The sequence below is a fragment of the Alosa alosa genome, chromosome 21, assembly GCF_017589495.1.
Source record: "Alosa alosa isolate M-15738 ecotype Scorff River chromosome 21, AALO_Geno_1.1, whole genome shotgun sequence".
In the NCBI taxonomy this organism is placed as follows: Eukaryota; Metazoa; Chordata; class Actinopteri; order Clupeiformes; family Clupeidae; genus Alosa; species Alosa alosa.
Window position 1 is genome coordinate 13,562,462 of NC_063209.1, and position 22,392 is coordinate 13,584,853.

A 22,392-nucleotide genomic window follows, 5' to 3' on the forward strand; every position below is an offset into this window, starting at 1 on the left:
ACTTTTTATTCAAAGTGACTTGTCAATTATATTACAAGGGATTACACAATTTGGGCTTAAGTGCCTTTTCATGCTACCACCGCCCACATGTCTAAAAATACAAAATGAAAAACCTATATGGTGTTTCGGTAGCTTGTCTGTTTGTGGGTTGTGGTAGCCTACTAACAATAAAGGTAGACTGATGAAAAATTATATCTGCATTATGCAATGTAATGTAGGTCACTTTTAAAACATCTTAAAAAATATGTGCAATAAATACACATATAATTTGAACATTTGCACAGTAGCCACCTTTCCTCATAATTGCACTTGGTAAACAAAAAGAATTCTACCTGTAGATTGGTCTATAATAGTCATCAGGGTCTATCAATCCCAAGTAGAATACATTTCAAAGTGTGCTTGTTCTGGAGCAGTTCAACGGTAGCAGACAGTGCAATATGCTCGGCTTTATTCAAGGATTCCCAATAGTAGGTCATTTTTCAGCACCGTGCATACAGCTCAAAAGTTACGTGCTTTAACGCACATCCAAAACAACATTTTTGCTAGTTGCAGCGCCCCTTAGAGGTGAAAGGACACCAAATTGTATTTGTGTCCTCATGATGGAGTCCCGAGTTTTGATACGTTAAAGTGTTGCTGAGATATGACCTTACTCTCTGTTTGGCAGCAAAAATCCTTCGGGTAACTTTTGTGACGCATGGTCTGGGGGCAGTGGGAGTGTAGTGGTTAAGGAGCTGGGTTAGCGTGTATTAGCCTGAAAAAGTTGTGGGTTCAATTCCCAGCTTCCACTGTGCCCTTGAGCAAGGCACTTAACCCCAAGTTGCTCCGGGGGACAATAAAACCCCTTGTAATATTGACATGTGTGAGTCACTTTGGATAACAGTGTCTGCTAAATTAATTAATGTAAAATGTAAATCTGAAGATCGGACAAAACTTGTGTCCTGTGAAAATTTAGTTTCCCTTTCCCTAAAATCCAATATGTTGGAAAATCCAATATGGCGGAAATTGACGTCAGAGGGTGCATTGTAATCGGCTTGAGCCAAAGATTCTTGAAAACCGAGCATACGGGTCAAAAGTTATGTGCATTAACGCAATGTCCAAAATGCCTTGACTAATTGCAGCGACCTCTATGGATCAAAGTCTCCCCCCTATGGATCTCAAAAGGTCTAGGAGCGGGAGGTGGCCAAAAAAATGGGCTTCTGGGAATAAAAATAATAATAAGAAGAAGAAAACTTAAGAATAACTAGCGTCCCTGCTTTAGCAAGCACACTAATGATACATTTCTAATACAAGGATTTTATTTGTCACATACTGTACAGATTGAGATACTTTGTAAAACATGTAATGAAATGGCATTTAGCTGCTCAACTTTCCTGTGGACAGGTATCACTAAGTTTAAAGAAGAAACCCAGCAAACACATACCCTTTAGGGAACGCTCAGGTATTGCAGAAGTACCAATGCGTCCAAGTACTGTTGATTTGATTGCCAAAGTCTTTGATGGCTGTTTGATTCAAATGGGGAACTTGGTACTTCTTGGTGACAGATTTCATATTGAAACAAACACATAGTGGACATAAAGACATAAGCAAAGACATCTGTGAGTGCTTGAAGAATCATTAAAGGTGCCATGTGTAATGTCAGCCAAAAAATCAATTCATACTCCACATTCCATTAAAAAGATGGGGGCAGTATACCTACAGAAAGTGAGTTGGTTTACCCTAGCGTAACAACCGAGAAATGGCATAGTCCCTCCTCCGATCCAAGCCTACTGTCTATGCTCCGCCCCTACCTTCACAACATATGACACCTGTCAGGCTGTGGCTAGTAATTTAGCATGCTAATTCAGGTTGATATCTCTGCAGCACTATACCTTGTCATTTTTTTAATGACATCACCGCCCTTCTTATTCTTTTGATGCGTGTAGCTCATTTTTTGGATATTTTTACCTCAATTCTTACACATGGCACCTTTAAAGTAATGCTTTATGAGTTGTGACAGACAAAGTCCAGCAGTACAACCGTGCATGGCAGGTGAGATCAGTCCCTGCCATTCTGTCGTAGGCCTACCAATTCATAAACAAATGGGATGATGTTTATTTATGTTCTCTTTTTACCAATAATGTTTAATAGGATTGTTTTTCCTCGGGTTTTTGTTTGTCATTCTCATCATGCCCTCACCCCCTCAATTGTATTTCGTAAGCTACTTCTGCTTTTTTTCAACTGGTAGGCCTATTTCATGCTTATTCTAAGTTGTTCCATGTACATGTGCAAGAGAGGATGACTGTGCAAGGCAAACCAATATTTTCCAGGCATGCAATACTTGTAATTTCCTGTAATCAGGTTTCTTCACTTTTGATGATCATCTCAACTCAATCTCTTTCTCATTCAGTTATTTAACCATTTGGCATACCATTTTCCAGTTTGTGATTAAAAGTGATTGTTTTGGACAACAGTGAGTACTTGTAGCATAACAATTTACATATGTCTTGATATTGGAGAGGTCATCTTCGCATTCTCAAACTCGAAAAAGAGATTTCAATGGGACTCACCTGTTAAAATAAAGGATAAATAAGAAAAATATAGCTGCAAGCAGCAATGAGGGGGCCAAGCAGTTAGGCCGGAGTAACCATGGCAACGAAATGCTGTTAGCTCAATGCTGCAATCAGACGTATGGCCATAAGCTGTCAAAGCAAGTTTCACGTCTAGCACGTCAAAAGTTACAAGGCAAAATGCATTTTTGCTAATTGCAGTAACCCTAGAGGTCAAAGGTCACAATTTTTTTCCGGCATTCACCTAATGGGGTCATGAGTGCATTTACCAAGTTTGATTTGATACATGCAACGATTGCTGAGATATGAGCTCACTTCCTGTTTGGCGGCTTCGCCACAAATTTCGATTGGATGTGACGGGCGAACGCTTCTATCAATTGTTACAGAAATACATGAAGTGACAAGGCATGGTCTGAAGATGGTCTGTGCCAATTTTGGTGAAGATCAGATGAAATTTGTGACCTGTCTTGAAATTGTTGGTGTTTTTGATCAAATCAAATATGGCGGCCGAATAAATTATATTGATGTGACAAGTTGCCCTCAGTTGACCTAAGGACCTTTCACAGTATTACCAGACACCACTAGTACAATTTAATTCTAAGCACAGCAGCAGCTACAGGCCAAAAGGCATGTTTGTGAATTACAGCGCCCCCTAGAGGTCAAAGGTCAATTTCTTGAGGGTCTTCCTGATGGGGTCATGAGTCAATGTACCAAGTTTGGTTTTGATACATGCAAGGGTTGCTGAGATATGAGCTCACTTCCTGTTTGGCGGCTTCGCCGCAAATTTTGATTGGCTTTTACGGGCGAACGGTAATACTTCCGAAGTGATGATTTTTGTGAGGCTTGGTCTGAAGATGATCTGTGTCAAATTTGGTGGGAATCAGAGAAAGTATGTGACCCCTGATACATTTTAAGTGTTTTTGATGAAATCCAAAATGGCGAAAAATCCATCATGGCGGAAAATGACGTCATAGGGTGCGCTGAACTCTGCTTGGTCCAAGGATTCCAACAATACCTGAATTTTGAAAATCGGACCAACAGGTCAAAAGTTACGTGCATGAGCGCCGCGTCCAACTTTGGCCTGTTGGTGGCTAGAGGGTTTGAGTTGCCGACATGAAACTTGGTGACATGAATCATGGGACCGTCCCCAATCAGTGTGCCAAATTTCCCAACTTTTTACCATACGGTTCTATGGGCTGCCATAGACTCCCATTGCATATAATAATAACTAGATGTACCGCAGAGCGGTACAAAATATGACCGCCGCCCAGTCCAGCACATGTTTTCCACAAAAATAAGTCACGCTGAAAGGCATATATGATTCTAACTGTCTCACTGAATTGCATTATGCACACTCAATTCTCACTGGTATCTGCTAGACAACAAGTACCAAAACATGATTAGTTCATAGATTTCACATGTAATATACATTTTATACAACCCCACCCCCATCTTGCCTGGTCATAATTCTGAGAAATTCTTGAATTGTGTGCATGTGTGCGTGTACATGTTTATGTTTATGTGGGTGTGTGTGCGTGCATGTGTGTGTTTGCCTGTTTATGTGCCTGTGTGTGTGCATGCGTATATATGTCTACTGTGTGAGTATGTGTCATACATACTGTAGGATTACTGTGAATGTATGTGTGTGCGTGTGTATCTGTTTATGCACATGTGTGCATATGGAATGGGTTTACATGACCGATGGTTCCATGCTATCCATGTGGGGTTACATGCCCACCAAGTTTCGTGTACCCCGGTCTTACAGTGTCCCGGGAATCCTTGACGGAAAAATGCGGGAAAAAAAAGAAAAGAAAAAAATAATCTGACTAAACCTATATGACCGCCGCTTCGCTGCGCGGCGGTCATAATAATAGGAAAACGTAGAAACACAATGAGGTCCTCGCAGCTTCCCTGCTTGGCCCCCAATAAAAAAATGATCATGTGCTGGAGCAAGCAAGCTACATGGACATATCAGTATAGGCCAGGCCTATTTGAAGCCAAAGGTTGTCTGCTTATCAACTAACTTCCTGCTTGTGTGTGAAGATAATGTTAGTTGAACTATGAAGTGAAAATAATTGCTTCAACATTTTTGGGATTGAGAATAATTTGCATGTTTATTTTGTAACTGACGTGACATTGCTGATTGTTTTGCTCTTAAATAGCCTAGGCTGCCGTTCTGACTCCTATGAAACATCTAGGTTAATGTTCCTCAACTATTGAAAGCATTCGGGGTGGGTGATTGCCATGATTGCACAGCTTATTTTACTGGGGTTGTGGGCTACATTACAGTGTGCAGTTTTTAGGTGCAGCCTTTGGGGGCGGAGATGACGGGGTGCTTATTGGCTACTACAAGCATTGCTTCTTTGCTAGGAGCTCATTGAAGTAGGCTACTGACAGACCGACGAAAACAGTCGGAGGACGCTATGTTCGTTTTGGGACGTCCCTCTCTTCACTGATTGACAATGCCGGGAACTGTGAAAGATTTTTCAGTGAGCTATGATGCCATAAACGAGGAGAACACGTTCACTTGTGGTGATTGTATTAAAGGACGTGTGGTTCTGCAGTTAGGAAAGGAAGCCAAGATAGAATATTTGTTCATTAAAGTCAAAGGAGACGCAGACGTCCGCTGGACCGAACGACACGGCGATGACGACCGAACATATTCAGCTCACGAGAGATACTTCAAATTGAAACAAATGTTAATATCAGAGGAAGCTGGTAAGGTAACTGAAGGTTGTCTAGTTGTAGCAAACTGCTAAAGTCGTGTTTGTGTTTCTTGCGGATGTAGCATTGCAGCAGTGCCTGAGACCTCTTTAAGAGTTGTGGGCTATCGTGCTGCACTCTGGTAACCCAAGAGAGGGAGGGCCTGAAATAAGGCCAGCAAAGCCCACTGCAGTCATGTCTTACCTTTTTGTCGTGGACGGAATATTGTCGTAAATATCCGGTAGGCTACTCCTTAACGATTTTTTCTTAATGTAGCCTAAACAGACGTTGAGTAACCCCATGCCTATCCGTTCGATAGTTATTTATTGACTCGTGTAGACTGTTATAGTTAAGTTACGCCCACAGCCCGAAGACAAATGTAAATATTGGCCAATTTTACATGACTAGAGCGACAAGTTTGCACGACCCAGCTCGCGCTGAAGGTATGCTGCACCATTTCAGATGAACTTTTTCTATGTCAGTTAACATACTCTCTGCCCTTGTCTTGACTTCAAATAATGGGAAGATGTTTATCTGGTAGGCTTAACTATTTGGGTATTGGGATGCAGTGTTCTAACATTACGCTCGGAAATTCAAAAGGACTACAGATGCCATGCATCTGTAAACAGCAAATCTGAAAACAGTCTGTGATGTAGGCTAGTTAGTAACCAGTATTTATCCATTGCCCTGAAGTTATTCTGAAACGAGTTCTGGATTAATTATATTAAAACACAACCATGTGTTTTAATATAACGAATCCATAGGTCTTATGAATGTTGGAAAATTGTACAGATGAATGACAAGTAACAAGAGAATTAGAGGAACCAAGGCTGTTTTAAACGTTTTGGTAGATGAAGGAAAACGTACGTTTCATGTAGTTTATTTCACGCAGGTATATTGGCTCCCCTTTGTCTTAAAAACATGCCTAAAGGTTATATTTGTTTTCATGCTAAACAGAGAATACTAAAGTGATCCCTGGGACGCATGTGTATCCATTTTGCCTACAGATTCCTGAAGGGTAAGATTATAAGCATATATATATATATATATATATATATATATATATATATATATATATCAATATACAACAACCAGGGCTGCAACTAATGATTATTTCCATAGTTAATTAATCCGTCAATTATTTTCCTGATGTTAATTGATAGAATGTCAGAAAATGCTGAAACAATGTTAATCAGTGTTTCCCAAAGGTCAATAATATGTTCTCAAATGCATTTTGTCCATTAGTTGACTAATTCAGTAATCAATTAATTGTTGCAGCCCTAACAACTCATATTTCAGATTTTGAAAATGCAGCAGTCTATTAATCCCTCACCCCCACTCACATATATTAAGTCCAATTCAGTGCAAGTCCTTCCAATTGCTGGTATGGTCTAATTTGTCTTTTCTTTAAAATAAATTTGGTTTCTAGGCACTTTCCATCATCCTTTGAGGGACACCATGGCAACATTAGATACAAACTCGAGGCAAAGATGAAGCGATCCTGGAAAGTGAAAAAGAAAGCATCAGCCAAAATAAACTTTGCAACCAAGTTAGATGGAGACACTGCTCAGCTAATGGTGAGTGTCCCAAACAGATGAGAACATAATAGTAAAGCTAATTGCATAATAATAATAATACATCATGAATTTAAGCCATTGCTTTGCACAGCACAATTGGCTAAATAATTGAATGTGGATGTAAAAATTGTTGTCTGCTCTACAGTGCTCTCTTGTGGGTAAACTTTGTACTCTCACTTCTATGCTCTTGTCTTTATGTGCAGTCACCCCAGTTCGGAGAAAAAGACAAAAAGATGAATATATTCTCCTCTGGTAGCCTTTCTTTTAAAGCTCAGCTTGAAAAGACAGGATACGTGCCAGGTAAAGAAACATTTGTTTTGTCTATACAATGATGTGCAGTTGCTAAGGGACTGTTCGGTATTTATGGAATGGACCACCGGATGAAAATAGGGGAGGGTCATATCTTTTTATTCTTTGTTGAGGGTAGGGTCACCCAACTTTTTTTAGTCTAGGAGGGAGGGTCACCCAACTTTTGTATTCATGAAAACAGCAAAATTTGGGCCATTGCCCAGGGCCTCGCGTCTGATGGCCCTCGCACCTGGCCAAAGATGGCATGTATTCTTCATTCACGTCTATTATAGCCTAAAGCTTAACGGGGTATAACGTCCCAAAACAACTATCAATGACCATCAAATTTCTCTCTCATATTGCTCCTCATAACCACCCACCACGTCTGAATCCCAGGACGTAACGCACGGGACCTCATAATAGGCTCAAGATATAATTCCAAAGGAGACAGATAGGCTACTGCATTTAAAACGTAAAAAGATTGAACAAACCTTCCCGATCTTTGAAATTGCGATCAGTGACTGGCATCAGGTGAACGAAGCTTTTCGAAGTTGAATAGGCTATTAAAAACTATTTGCGCACCTCCATGTCACAGGAGAGACTAGTGAGCTCGCCCTTCTATGAATTGAAAAAGACTGAGTTTTGCGGAGTTTGCGGCAAGGTACGTGTAATAAAGTGACTAGGCTTCACGGTTAACTTAAAGCCCCCCTGTGTAAGAAATTCTTACACAGCAACCAACCTCTCAAGTGCTGCCTCGTTTAGAACTACGGGAGCCGTCACACATCAAAACTGACACTAGTTCTGGAGTCCTAGCACGTTGAAGCATAAACTTCTCTCTGAAAGCGTAACTCTCGCCAAAATGCACCCTAGGGTGTTTTGTGAATGTACACGAGTCAAACTTTCGTTTAAAAGCATAATTATGTCTGAAGCCCTTTCATAACCTGGCAATAGCCAGATGAATTTCGCTCCGCCTAGCTCCACTCATCCATCTGAAACCGATCCATTGAAGTGTTGCTTCAGAAGGTTGGGCCTAATCAAAAAATGCTTGCATATGATTGAATAAGCCACTTGTCCGTCATCTATTGACGTGCTACTTCAACCACTCACATCGAAGCCAACCCGTGACGCTAATAACAGACTCACAGTCGCTTCTACGCTATGTCACATCTATGAAACTCCCGCCCTGCGTCCTGATTGGCTAAACCATAAAGTTGGTTGGAGAAATCACTCTCAATGGAAGAGGTCCCAGATGGATGTGAGTGAAGCTAGGCGGAGCTAAGCGGAACGACATTCATCTGGCTAGGGTCAGGTTACCACTTTCAAGCTTGTCCGTGTTGTGGAGTTTTGAATGGGAACTATTTTTTTGATTCATGATTGCGTCAAAATCGCTATTTTTAAAACACTGAAAAGGCTCGACACAGCATGAAACTTCGATCGAAGTATCATCAGTGTCTCTACACATGAACTCGAGCATTGAGAACATTGTTCGTGTACACAGTGTTCACTAAAAGAAAGGTTTTGAACAACTCACTTGGGTTTTGTGCTCGCTGCCATCAGTCAAGGGTGAGTTGTCCAAAACCTTTTTTTTAGTAAACTATGTGTACACTAACAATGTTCTCAATGCTCAAGTTCATGTGTAGAGACACTGATGATACTTCGATTAAAGTTTCCCGTTGTGTTGAGCCTTCTTAGTGTTTTAAAATAGCGATTTTGACACATCAAAATAGTAGGCTATCGACTCCCATTCCGCGAAAGTTTGACTTCGGTATATTGACATAAACACCCTAGGATGCATTTTGGCGAGAGTTACGCTTGAATAAGCAATAACAACATATTCATAACATTTTGTGTACTATTTTATTGCCATTGCTTGTGTGCAATGCCAATGCAACTCTTTCGGACCGAGCTAGCTAGCTATCGTTAGCACAGTGAACGGAAAGTGAATGGGAACGGCTAGGTAGTAGGCTACTGCAGCTAAGGACTTTGGTTAAACTATATTGTTGCAAACTAAACTGAAATAACACGTTCAGCAACTTTGTGGTCTATTAGTCCTAGCATAACTATGTTAGGTTAGGTTGTCAACTGTCTCTGGGTCTAGAAATTAGAGATCAAGTGAGTTGGTGACAGATCATGAACAAAGTTAGTTCTCTTTATTTATTTCGTTGGAAAATACAATGTCAATGTCGGACTGTTAGGAAGATATGACTTGTAGAAAATGGGCTCGTAACTTACATTTGCTAAATGTAGGGAAATTCTGCAGATGAATCCAAGCTAATGTTTTTCTATGAATCCAGGCGCCAAAGACTGAGCTGTATTAAGCATGGTATGTCCCTTGCTGGCCACGGTATTTTAACATGGCGCATGTACACGGCTAGTAAGCCCTGTGCTATGTAGATTTAAATGAGGATTTCTAAGCCAATAGGTATGCTTGAATTGGTGGTGGTCATAATTAAATATGAATGAGGCCACATTTATGAATGGTAAATGTTGATTTAGTTAACAAACAACTGAAAACGTTACACAGGGGGGCTTTAAATGTGTTTATTCCTTCCAACTTAAGGCATACTCTACATCACTCTAGCATCCTGTAGATCACTCTCTGACCTGACTCACTGGACCCCCTAGTGGTTCTGACTGCCTAACATTCACGATGCAACATTGAACATTCCCTCCCCCCATAGTCCACAAAGACACACATTTTTTTTCTTTTTTTTCAAACAATGAACAACAAACTCTAACTACGAGGTAGGGGCTGACTACCCTCCTCGAGGCACCTACAGGGTTTATTCTGCCCCTGAAAGGACATAATCCTTGAGATAAGTAGGTGCCTTCCTAACTCTCATTTGATGACGCACACCCTCCTCCAGACACTGTTCAGGAGGTGCTTGCTCAACAGTCTCTGGTGCCCGATGCTCTGCCAGAGGTGGGCCTGTCGGATCCACCGGTAAACTTTCTTCTTGGAGACTGGTGGCCTCAGTCAGTTTCTGATCATACCGTGGACAAATTTGATCCTGATTTCGTCTTACCAGCTTACCATCCTGTGTTTTCACCTTTCGTGATACTGGTCCCGTCCTCTCTATGAGCATTGCCAGAATCCACTTTCCTGGTCCTGATTCTCCGGTTCATGAGGAGCTCAGCAGGTGTGACTCACTAACCCAAGAAGGACTTCAGCTGTGTTGGGTTCGTTGGTGGAGGAGCGTTTGCAATTGCTTGAACTTTGTCAGCCACTGGTCTGAGGGCTTGATCGACACTTAAACAAGAATCTAGATAGCTTGGTCTCCACACTTCCCTCCCCCATCTTCTTAATTCCGCCCTTGAACACGCGCACAGCACCCTCTGCACAGCCATTTGAGGACGGGTGGTAAGGTGCTGTAGTTACGTGTTTTATGCCGTTTTTCTGTAGGAATTGTTTGAACTCAGCACTGACCAGGCTTGGCCCATTATCGCTGACCACAACAGCTGGAATTCCATGGGTGACGAAGATGGTCCTCAACTTTTCTATGGTCGAGGCTGACGTTATGGTCTGCATTGAGTGGGCCTCAATCCACTTAGAGTAGGCATCAATGACAATCAGAAACATTTTTCACTACTATTTAACACTGGCCCACAAAAATCCAGATGCAGCCTCATCCATGTTTGGCTAGGCCACTCCCACGGATGTAACGGTGCTGATGCTGGGGTGGCTTGGTTGGACTGACACGCATGACATCTGCGCACTGCTGTCTCCAGATCTGTGTCCATGTTCGGCCACCACACATAGCTGTGGGCCAATGCTTTCATCCTAGAAACTCCTGGATGGGCTTCATGCAACTCTTCAATCATGGTCTGTCTCCCTTGAGGTGGTATTACCACTCTGCTCCCCCACAGTATGCACCCATCCTCCACGCTGAGTTCATGTTGTCGTCTCACATAGTGCTGCATTTTAGGGTCTGTGCACACATTAGGCCAAGAGCTTTGCATGAGCCAGTGCTGTATTCTGGACAGTACATGGTCTCTCCGAGTCTAGTCCCGAATCTGCTTGACTTGCAGCGGTGTGCCATTTATGTGTTTCAGGAGCATCACCACCTCCCCTTCTCTGTGTGTGACCATGGGTGTGCTTGGCAGCGGAAGCCTGCTCAGAGCATCTGCATTCCTATAGCCGCCAGTTGCGGGATGCCCTTGTTTTCACCCAATAGGCCAAGCAACGGCTTGTGGTCTGTGACAATGGTACAGTGCTTTCCAAACAGGTACTGGTGGAATTTCTTTAGGCCGAAAATTATCGCTAGAGCCTCCTTCTCCAACTGAGAATACCCCCGTTCTGCTGATGACAGTGACCGTGACATGTATCCTATGGGTCTGTCTGTGCCGTTTGGAAACCTGTGGGATAAAACTGCTCCCACACCATATGGTGATGCGTCACAGGACAGGTAGAGGGGTTTAGTGTCATCAAAATGCACCAGCAGTTTCTCTGACTGGAGACACGCTTTTGCTGCTGTGAATGCCTGACTTTGACATTTTTTCCATTTCCATGGTGTTTCTTTTCTCAGGAGTTCATGTAGAGGCTCAAGCACGGTGGACACATTTGGCAAGAATCGGTGATAATAATTAAGCATTCCCAAGAAGGACTTCAGCTGTGTTGGGTTTGTTGGTGGAAGAGCGTTTGCAATTGCTTGAACTTTGTCAGCCACTGGTTGAATCCCTTTGTGGTTAATTCTTTACCCCAGATACACAACTTCTGGTGCCATGAACAGACATTTGTCTCTCCTGAGACGGAGTCCTGCTGCTGTCAGTCTTTCCAGTACTGTCCCTAAGTTCTGCAGGTGACTGGCATCATCGTCCCCAGTCACCAGGATTTCGTCTACTCTTACCACTACTTGAGAAAGTCCTTGTATTAAGTTATCCATAGTGCGCTGAAAAATGCCTGAGGCCTGGTGTACTGGTAGAGTCCACGATGTGTGTTTATTGTTGTGAATCTTTTGGAATTTTCATCCAATAGAAGTTGCTGGTAAGCCTGAGACATGTCTAGTTTTGTGATCCTCTGGCTCCCTCCCAGCACCGCCAACAAGTCCTCTGTCTTCGGAATCGGGTAGTTGTCTAACCTGGACGCTGGATTCACTGTAACTTTGTAGTCCCCGCATATTCTTATGGTTTTGTCTAGTTTTACTATGGGAACTATTGGGGCTGCCCACTCCGAAACACTCACGGGCTCTATGATGCCTTCTCTCTGTAATCTGGTTAACTCTGTTTCAACCTTCTCCTTTAGTGCATATGGCAAGGGCCTAGCTTTAAAGTGCCGAGGCTTGGCCTCTGGGTCTACGTAGATCTTAGCAGTAGCACCCACTAACGTGCCCAGCTCACTTTTAAACACTTCCCCATGTTGTGAGAGTAGAGCATTTAACTCCTGCTGCTGACTTACTTGCAGTTGGAAAATGGCTGTCCAATCTAGTCTAATCGCCTTGAGCCAATCTCTGCCCATCAGGTTTGGACCCTGCCCTCTAACCACCAGTAATGGCTTTATCTGCCCCTCCTTTGTAGTTGACCTGTACATACATCTTGCTTAACATATCTACTCTGTCTCTGGTGTAAGTGTAGAGGTTTATTTTAGCAGGATGAAGTTTTCCTCCCCCATCTGCCTATATGTTTCCTCATTCAAGATTGTCACGCCTGCACCTTCTCCAGCATGTTGGCTGCACCCCGTGTGTTCCCTCTGTTCTGTCTGGGCTGCCTGCATTTTCTCGCCAAATGTCCTTTTTTCTGGCAGTTGTGACAAACTGCGTCTACAAAACGGCAGTCTGCAGGCCCGTGAGTTCCGCCACATCTAAAACACCCTGCAGCAAACGGTTTCTGACTTGAGTTGAGGCCACAGGCTGTAGTTTGTGAACAGGCCCCTCCGTTCCAGGCTGCTGCAACTTAGCTACATCTTTCATCGCTGTTTCATCGCTGTTTCCATAGCTGTCGCTAAAGTCAGTTTATCATCCGGTTCTGCTAACAGACGGCGTTGAATGTGGTCGTTGTTTATGCCACACACCAGTCTATCCCTAAGCATGTCATTGAGTGATGTTCCAAATGCACAGTGTTCTGTGAGTCTCCTCAGTTCAGCTACAAAGGCTGCGACTGACTGGCCTTGTTGTCTGACTTTTGAATGAAACTTAAAACGTTCTACAATGATGCTGCGCTTTGTGCGAGCTCAAAAGCATCAATAAGTTTGTCAGGGAGCTATCTCCCGGCTTACCCGGCTGACACAAATTCCGCAGAATGGCATATCTTTCCTCCACATGCACTCAGGAATATGGCCCACTTTTGTCCTGCATCCGTGATTTCATTAGCCGCGAAGTAGAAATCCAGCCGTTCAACATACTGCTGCTAGTCATCCGCCTCCTGAGTCAAACTCACCAAGTTTTCCATAGGTGGCCATCGTAATCCTCTACTGAGTTTATCCTCGTCGCCAATGTAATAAAGTGACTAGGCTTCACGGTTAACTTAAATGTGTTTATTCCTTCCAACTTCAGGCATACTCTACATCACTTTCTAGCATCCTATAGATCAGTGTTTCCCAATGACTGGGTCGCGACCCACGGGTGGGTCGCAGGAGATTTTATTTGGGTGGTCAGCACAATTTATGTTGTCTAATACAGCGGTCCCCAACCACCGGGCTAACCGGGCCGTAGCCTACGACATGAGTTTAAAAAAAAATGCATGCAAACTAAATTAAATTTAATTCGCAATAATGTCACGTTTTTACATGACATAGGCCTATATGCAGTTTTTTGATTGCACGCATGTTTGCATTTTGCAAGGTCTATTTTCTTACATCTGTCTGTCCCGCCTTCAACACTTTTACATATTGCCTTCAGCGCTGCGCAGCCTCAGGTCAGCTCACTTCACCTTCTTAGCGAACGGTAGTGTCACACGAAGTTAGCTAAACTGCTAGAATGAGCAACAAAAAACAAGCATCTTTAGCAGGTCACTGGCCAGAGTGTTTGAGTTGCGAGAGCCGCTGCAGAGATTTCTTACAGAAAAAAAGTAACCGTTAGCTGCACATTTTAGTGATGAGGACTGGGTGTCAAAACTCGCTTACCTGTGTGACATATTCGGGTTGCTTCATGACCTCAACCTGTCACTCCAGGGGAGAATGACGACTGTCTTTAAACTGGCAGATAAAGTCGCTGAATTTAAAGCCAAGCTTGATTTGTGGGGACGACGAGTGGACCAGGGAGTATTTGTTCCAAACAGTAGTGGGGGTTTTGGGAGAGACTGAGGCAGAGCCCTTTCTCTCGCAGCTGGTGCGCGATCACCTTGTTGCGCTTTCAAATAAGTTTGAGCGTTACTTCCCATCCTCCAGAGATCCACGGCAAACCAATGAGTGGGTCCGCAACCCATTTGTCAATATTGAATAGTCCTAACTTGTCAGCGCAGGAGGAAGAGCAGTTGATCGAAATTGCAAATGACGGTGGTCTTAAGAGTGTGTGTATAAGGAAACCTCTCTGGCGGGTTTTTGGATCAAAACCAAAGCAGAATATCCCGAGATAGCCTTAAAAGCGCTGAAAATGTTGCTACCATTTCCCACCACGGATCTATGCGAGGCCGGGTTTTCGGCAATGACTGCAACTAAGACCAAATTGCGCAATCGACTGGACATTTCAAACACACTAAGGGTGTCACTGTCTTCCATCACCCCCAGATGGAACCTTCTTGTTGCAGGAAACAAGCACAGGGCTCCCACTGATTATATTAAGTAATGCACGTTTAGTTCCCATGTTTTGTTCCCATATTTTGTTAAGCATGTTCACACTTATAGATGTAGCTTCAAGTTGTTCAATATTCATAGTTCATATTGTTCAATTTTCACTTCTTCAAGTTCATGTTTTTCACATGTTTAAGAGATCGTTACCTTCACTGTTCATACATAACTGGAGCTAGTTCTTTTCAAGTAATGCGCATGCACAACGCATATGGAACATGGAACCCCGACCCCCCACCCCCGCTGGTCCGTGAAAAAACAATTGGAAACAAACCGGTCCATGGAACATAAAAGGTTGGGGACCCCTGGTCTAATAGGCCTAACTTTTACCATTTAGCCAGGAAAGCTATCAGTTTTCCATTAAAATATAGTTTGTTTACCACAGTCACTGCAACGCAACGTAGCCTACAACATCACTCTTTAGAAATACAGGAACAGCCACTATGCTGAAGAGTGACGACTGCGTAGCATGCAAGAATACCCCTAAGAAAAGTTTGAGAATCTGTGGCCTAAACAACAATATGGTTGCATGCAGGTTGCATGTTAGATCTGAAGTGAAATGGGTCGCGATGGTCTGTCATTTTTAAAAAGTGGGTCCCCAGAAAAAAAGTTTGGGAAACACTGCTGTAGATCACTCTCTGACCTGACTCACTGGACCCCCTAGTGGTAACATTCACGATGCAACAGTACGCAAGAAAATGTTTCTGAGTCAGGATATGGCGAGTCAATGTCATTTATTTGTCCAATGTTAGCCCAATGTTACAGACCATAGTGCACATCTTATCAATAGTTTGAATGTCGTGTGTGTTTCTGCTCATTGACAAATAGCGTGCAGCACAGTTCGCCTTTGTTAGGCTACACTAGTTTGGTTTTGTCATGTAATAAATGGCTTATGGCCAAATATGTGACTCAGCTAATGTTATAGGCTATACAATTTCCCAAGCTGGTGTAGGCTATTAGCCTACTATTAAAATGCACAGACAGTAGGCTTCGTGTAAAGTAGGCTATCGCATGATTTCATGCACGTATAAGTGAAAAGGGCCTCGCACCTGTTAAGTTCGCACAGGGCCTCGCACCCCCTTGCGACGGCCCTGCAGCTCCTCCTAAGACAGCGGGAAAAAAGTTAAAATATGTGATAAACCCGGAAAAAAAGTTGACAGGTATGTTTCGTCCCGGTGAATATTTGTGAAATTGTGCAAACGACAGCCTTTTTAAGGCATTTCAAGGAAGGAGTGGTAGCATGCAAGCTCCCAAATTGACCCAGTACAGAAGGCATCAATAAATTGTTGGGGAGGGTCGTGCGTTTTTTCTCAATCACTTTGGAGGGTCATAGAAAAATTTCTTGCTGGCAAGGGAGTGTCACGTCTTTTTTGACTAACGCTCCCAAAACTCCTCCGGTAGCCCCTTAAATAAATAACGAACAGTCCCTAAACTGAAGATAACATATTTCAATGTAAATTGTGTAATTTTATTTTTTCCCTCTTTTAGGAGAAATGCTTGTCGTTCAAGCAGAGATTGATAACTCTTCATCCCGTAATCTCAAACCTAAGTACAAACTTGACAAGAAAATCACATACATTGCACATTCATCAACCAAAATAGAACGAGGCACTATATTCAAAGAGGAGGGGTCTCCAATCCCATCTAAAGATCATCAAACCGTCACCCAGGAGTTGATGATTCCCACGTCCCTTCCCCCAACCATTTTGTTCTGCAAGGTCCTCCGACTAGAATACAAATTAAAGGTACCCTAACTTCCCCATTACTTTGAATAGAGATGGGGTCCCTTGATAACTGTGAGAGACAGTGTTTATCCTTTTTGTACATAAAGGGCTGGTTTCCTGGGTAAAGATGTTGCTTAATCCTAGACTAAAAGTGAGCTTTTATAAAGAGCAACATTGGCAACAAGCTTTTAGTCTAGGACTAGGCTTAATCCATGTATGGGATACTAGCCCAAACGTGTTTACAGGTAGCGTTTCAAATTGAGTGAAGTTGTTGTCTGTCAGAGAGAATACAGTCTGAAGCTGCTCCGAGAATGTTGTAGTTGAACCACTGCCACCTTTTTACAGGTCTACATTGATGTTCCATATGGTTCAGACCCAGAGATCAAATTCCCTGTGGTTATTCTGCCGGTGCACAGACATGGTCCTTGGATGTCAGGAGGGCCAGTACCCTTTGGCCAGCCTCCTCAACCAGGAGCTGCTGGACCTCCACATTATTTGTACCCACCAGAACCAGTGCGCTATCCCCATCCAGGTCCTCCACCAGCAAACCCGATAGCAGCCAATCCAGGCATGCAACCGCCTCCATTCTTCAACCAAGCAGGAGCAGCAGCATATCCAGTCCCAGCTGTTTCTCTACCAATGCAACCAAACGTAACCGACCAACTGCCCCCACCACAGTATGACCAGGTGACACATCCAGCGCCAAGTGCACCACCTTTGTACCCTACGCTACCTACATCCGATTTTCTTTCATCTCCAAGTGCACCGCAGTACTTTCCTGGGGCAGCTGGCCATGATTTTCTGTCCAACCCAAGTGCCCCGCAGCAGTATCCAGGGCCTGCTGCACCTTCGTTCTTATCATCCCCCAGTTTGCCGTCTGCTGACCCTGGGTATGATCCCCCTACCTATGAAATGGTGTTCCCCAATCCACCGGCATCTGGAAGCTCTCCAAACTCAACTGCCTCAGATCCCACACCAACTAAACCTCCATCCTAACCAAGCAATGCCTATTTCCTAAGTGCCTAAGTCCCACCGAGGTGGTTAGTGTGATGACATCAGTAAGGTATCCATTCATTTCACTCCATCACAAATAAGTGCTTTTCATACCACAGCAAATTGTATGTACAGCTCCAAGCAAATATGTCATATGTCATCTCAGTGGAGTTACACAACATGTTCACAATGTAAATGAATCCAAGAAAAGGAAAAATAACGATGAAAACGGGTTGCTAGTTGTCCCCGATAGATATAAATAATAATAATAATAATAATAATAATAAAAGAAACACTGGCTTTAATTGTATACTGAAGCTCTAGAGTCCTTTAGTCATATTCTCATGTTCTCTCTTAGCTCTATCACCCTGTAATCAATGATAATTCCTAGTTCAATGCATATGAGACCACTTCTTCCATTGCCTCTGAACATGGAGGGTTGTGTCTTGTATCAGTCATAGGCTGCATGTTATGTAGAGTTCATTTCATTGTCTGTCTTGCATTAACAAACATCTCAGTACAAATCAATGTATTTATGTAAAAGCAAAAATTCATTTCACAAAGGTGCAATCACTGCTGCCCGGTTTTACAAAGTAAACCTCGAAGAAATACACTCTGGAGGAACACAGAATGCACTGCAATGTTTATCCGGCTACGCATTCATTATTGTAAGGGAACATTATCTAAGAAAGACATTTATAGTTTTGTAGCAAACCAGTAATATGATTTTATCTCCAACTGGACTTAAAGGCAGCAAAATGTATATTGTTTGAACATAGATTATGCATAACATGCATTATTTTAAATAGTAGACATCTGAATTTATAGTCATTACACTTTTGTACCTGGCCAGTGTACTAAGAAAGCAGTTTCATGAATGTAGTGGACTACATGCACTCATGCAAACTTGCTGTTCATTACGTTCATTGCGAGATTTTGTGTGCTAAACAAAAATAAAGGTGTATAAAGAGTGAAGTCGTTATCTTTATTGGCCATTCTACACTTTGTAGTTCGGCATTTTAGCCACTGACATTCCTCTGCTGCTTTGACAACCTCAGACACAACCATCGACACTATTGATCTTCATGCTGTTATATACCCTGTTATATTGTCAAACTTGTAGCCCAGTATCTAATGATCCCTGTGAATGTGGTAGTGGTACAGTAGGCAATATACTCTTAGCTCATTGATTTAAGTTATTGTGACAAATGAGGTTGATCTCCATAACTATCTTGTTAGACACAGTATATGGTTTGCTGTCGGACACCACATTGAACCACATACTTGTGTTTTCCTAAGGCTGTATCATATGAATTTGTTATAACTTTATTTGCTTTCTTTGTCTTATATAATTTGGCTCATTGTTCGCCAAAAATAAGTTGATAGGTTAGCACCATTAGGCCTACATCATCATTTCATTGACATATCAATAACATTAATGTCATGCTATTGTATAACATCATGTGTACTGTTATATGAATATTTTTTGTATGTACTTTACAGTACAAGGGGAGACTTTGAACTGCAGCTTTAATCTCAGGCGGGTTTGGTCAAAATAAGCAATGGAACAGTGTGACACCAAGGTTACTTCCCATCTACAGTATGTGGGCCACAGACAGCCCCTGCCTCTGGGTCCTCACTTCTGCCTGAGCGTCTCTGTTAATCGGTTTGCCTGTACCAGCAAAGTACACAAAGGCTTTGAATGGAATCTAAACAGCATTAAGATGTAATTTAGGTACCGGTAAACATAAATGAGACCTTGGTATTTAGGTAACTGTCAGGAGTGCTGTTCTTTTTTCTGTAGGCTACACAGAAGATAATAGGAAAGCTTACTAGGGCATTAATCTCACCCTTTTCTTGATTATTTTAGTTTTTGTTATAGCCTACATCACAATAGACCCGAACAAATATACTGTAAACATTTTTATTTTATTGCAGAATTAGTGAAAAACTTAATTTTACTGTTCTATACAAAAGGAACATTTGAAATCCTGTCTGAAAGAGATGTCCTCTTCATTATTTAGATCCTTATTTTTGTACTGAGACTATTCTCATGTGCGTCCAGTTGATGAATTGGGAGTGGAAGCAGACATGGAACCTAGGCTGTAAAAGACAAATACAGAACAGACATTACAATGTGCCAGTGCATTTATTAGTGGTCCAGTACACACTTGGTCCTGATGTGGTTATTTAGGCAAAAAGCTGATAATAGTTATTTAGGCAAAAAGTTCCAGCGCTTATAATGCCCCGCTGGAATCCTTATGCCCTGATATTTTGTGATGTTGGGCATACCTGTGTGTCCAGTTGGTGGTGAGTACATGGGGACTGGAAGTAGATAGATGGATTCCTCAACTGTAAAATAGAAGCAGAGAATATAAATTATTACACATTATGCTGTGTGTTGTGGCAGCAATGCATGTTAAATGGACACTTACTCAGTTAACTACCTACCTGTCCAAACCCAAGTCCCCACTGACACACATTTCTGTTGTTATCCTGGAGGTGTAGTGTTGTCTGAGCAGTATGGGCACATACTGTAGCTGGCATACTGTAGGTGATGTGGCGTCTTATGTGAAAACCAAAATGTGCCACCTCTTTTCCTGTTATTTTCGTGGGTCCTTCTTCATATCATTGTGCTGGTGCACTGTAAGTAGTGACATGTTTGTATGTGTCCAGTTGATGCTGAGAAAACGGGGCCGGAAGTAGACAAATTGACCCCTCTGCTGTAAGAGAGGAGCACAGAACACTAAAACGTGAAACGTGTCTGTGGCAGCCAAGCCTGTTAATGGACACTGACTCGGTTAACTATGTAGGCCTACCTGTCTAAACCAAAGTCCCCACTGACACACATTCTATCATTCTAGAAGGGTTTTGTGCTCTTTGTGTGCCCAGATTGATGCCCGATAGCATAGGTGTCACGATTGTCCCTTGCTAGACGTCGTAGGCGTCTTCCTACGTCGGTAGGTACTGCTGGGGGCTGTGGTGGTGGAACCGGTACCAGGGGAACGATTCGGGACGGCTCTTCAGCAGGGACTGCCTCACGTTTGCGGCGCCTCCCCCTTTTCGGGCGCTTGGGTCTGCTAGGCTCTTTGGGCCTCATGTCTGCAGGAGGCAATGGTTCGAGTGGGAGATCTCTGGGAGGCACAGCGGATGTCAGGTAGTTTGTGGTGTGCAGCCTCGGGAGGAGCCTGGGCGCGGTGAAGGTCAGGGAGTCAGGTGCCGGGTCGTTTGTGTGAAGCCTCGGGAAGGATGTGGGCTCGTTTTGTTTGGGCCTCACACGACTATGTGCTGCAGGGAAGCTGTCCTGCTGCACCACCTGCGGGAAACGGGACCTCGGCTCCCACTCACGAGGCCACCAATCCTTGCGCGCGCCTGGATAAATGGTCTCCGGTGCGTCCTTACCTTGCTTTCCTCTGTCTTTCATGGTGATACCTTTGAAAGATAGAAGCCCAGTGTAGGCCTAACTGTCTGGTAAAATAAAGAAATGAACTGATGCTGCCTCAGTTAAGAACTCCCACTTAGTTTGAAAAAGTAGCCTATAGGCTTTGTTTCAATTTAACGTTAGATGTTGTGAAACAATCTATTCTAAATGCAAAATCAAGATAAATGTAGGCTACTGTAGACTATCTATTAGACGTTTAACAAATTTGATCTTCAGATTATTACGTTTTTCGAGAATTGTCTGAAATTTACATCAACTGAAATTAGCCTAGATGTGTATTAGTCTATTCAAAATGAAGTATAGTCTCATCACGAAAACTAGATTTTCTCTTGACTGATTATCTCTCGTATGGGACAATAGCCTCATCTGACTAAAACAAAGTCTAACGATGACGTCAAAGAAATGCATTATGGCCATTATGACATAGCTCATCATAAACTGTCTGCGCCATATGGTCTGCGCTTGTATGAAAATGAACGTCACTGTTCTGAACAATCTAACTGTCTATTTCAGATATTCAGATTCAGAGAGATTTATTCATCACATACATAGTTATATTAGTATATAACAAGCAGTAAAAATGTAAGTCTGGTTAGCTTCATGACTGTGTAAAGTAGAAATAATCTAAGTAAACAGATAAGATTAAAAGCAGAAGTTAATAATAAATAATTCAAATAATAGAATAATAAAGTGACATGAATAATAATAATAATAATAATAATAATGTTATTAAAATGGGATGGAGTCCATGGTGTTCATAAGAGTTGGCATGTCCATGTTGAGGAGTCTAATGGCCTGAGGGAAATGGCTTTTCCTTAGTGTATCAGTTGTGACTGCAGACTGCCTGACTTCAACAAACTGAACAGACAGTTACTGGGAGTCCTTTATGATTTTAGTGGCTCTGTTCTAGCAACGGCTGATGTATATATCATGCTGGGAGGGAAGATAAGTCCTAGAGATGCGCTCGGCTGAGCACACACTCTCTGCAAGGCGTTGTGGTCTTTTTCAGTGCTGTTGGCATACCACACAGTGATACACTGCGTCAGTATGCTCTCTATGACCCCAGTGTAAAAAGTTTCAATTTCAATCATATATATTGTATATTGCCATATTTATTCACATTTTCTTATATTTTTCATAAGATGAAGCTTTGTCCCTTGGGTTCACTGTCATTTCCGCCTGTAGCCAACTAAACAGAATCCTGGGATCATTGTTGTAGGTCTGTATAGTAACCATTACCCTGGAATAAGTAACAGCCACTCCACAGGGGGTTACATGGATGGTTACTTCCATATTCCATACTAGGGGGTAATACAAGGAAGAAAGTTCCAGGTAAAGATGAAATGAGAGTAGGCCTATGTTTATTGGGCGTCATTCCAAACGGCTCCGGAAAGTATTC

At 42.6% G+C, this 22,392-nt stretch overlaps 1 protein-coding gene and 1 long non-coding RNA gene across 5 annotated transcripts; one reads left to right on the forward strand and one right to left on the reverse strand.

The window, feature by feature from the left end:
- The first annotated feature begins 4,632 nt into the window (after window positions 1-4,632).
- LOC125286631 (arrestin domain-containing protein 3-like) lies at window positions 4,633-18,526 on the forward strand. 4 transcript variants are annotated; one of them, XM_048231843.1, is made up of 7 exons: window positions 4,638-5,035; window positions 5,335-5,490; window positions 6,207-6,267; window positions 6,679-6,826; window positions 7,030-7,126; window positions 16,323-16,579; window positions 16,904-18,526. In XM_048231843.1, the coding sequence occupies exons 4-7, from the start codon at window positions 6,740-6,742 to the stop codon at window positions 17,552-17,554; spliced, it is 1,092 nt and encodes a 363-aa protein (XP_048087800.1). In that variant the 5' UTR covers window positions 4,638-5,035; window positions 5,335-5,490; window positions 6,207-6,267; window positions 6,679-6,739; the 3' UTR covers window positions 17,555-18,526. The 4 variants fall into 4 exon arrangements, with proteins under 4 accessions (XP_048087798.1, XP_048087800.1, XP_048087801.1 ...); XM_048231841.1 differs by lacking the exon at window positions 5,335-5,490 and having other exon boundaries at window positions 4,633-5,264; XM_048231844.1 differs by lacking the exon at window positions 4,638-5,035 and having other exon boundaries at window positions 5,324-5,490.
- A 964-nt stretch (window positions 18,527-19,490) lies between these two features.
- On the reverse strand, window positions 19,491-21,364 carry LOC125286667. Its single transcript, XR_007192216.1, has 4 exons — window positions 20,371-21,364; window positions 20,003-20,274; window positions 19,844-19,903; window positions 19,491-19,654 (listed from the first exon to the last, which is right to left on the reverse strand). It is a non-coding gene; the product is annotated as an uncharacterized LOC125286667 (long non-coding RNA).
- Window positions 21,365-22,392: the final 1,028 nt, after the last annotated feature.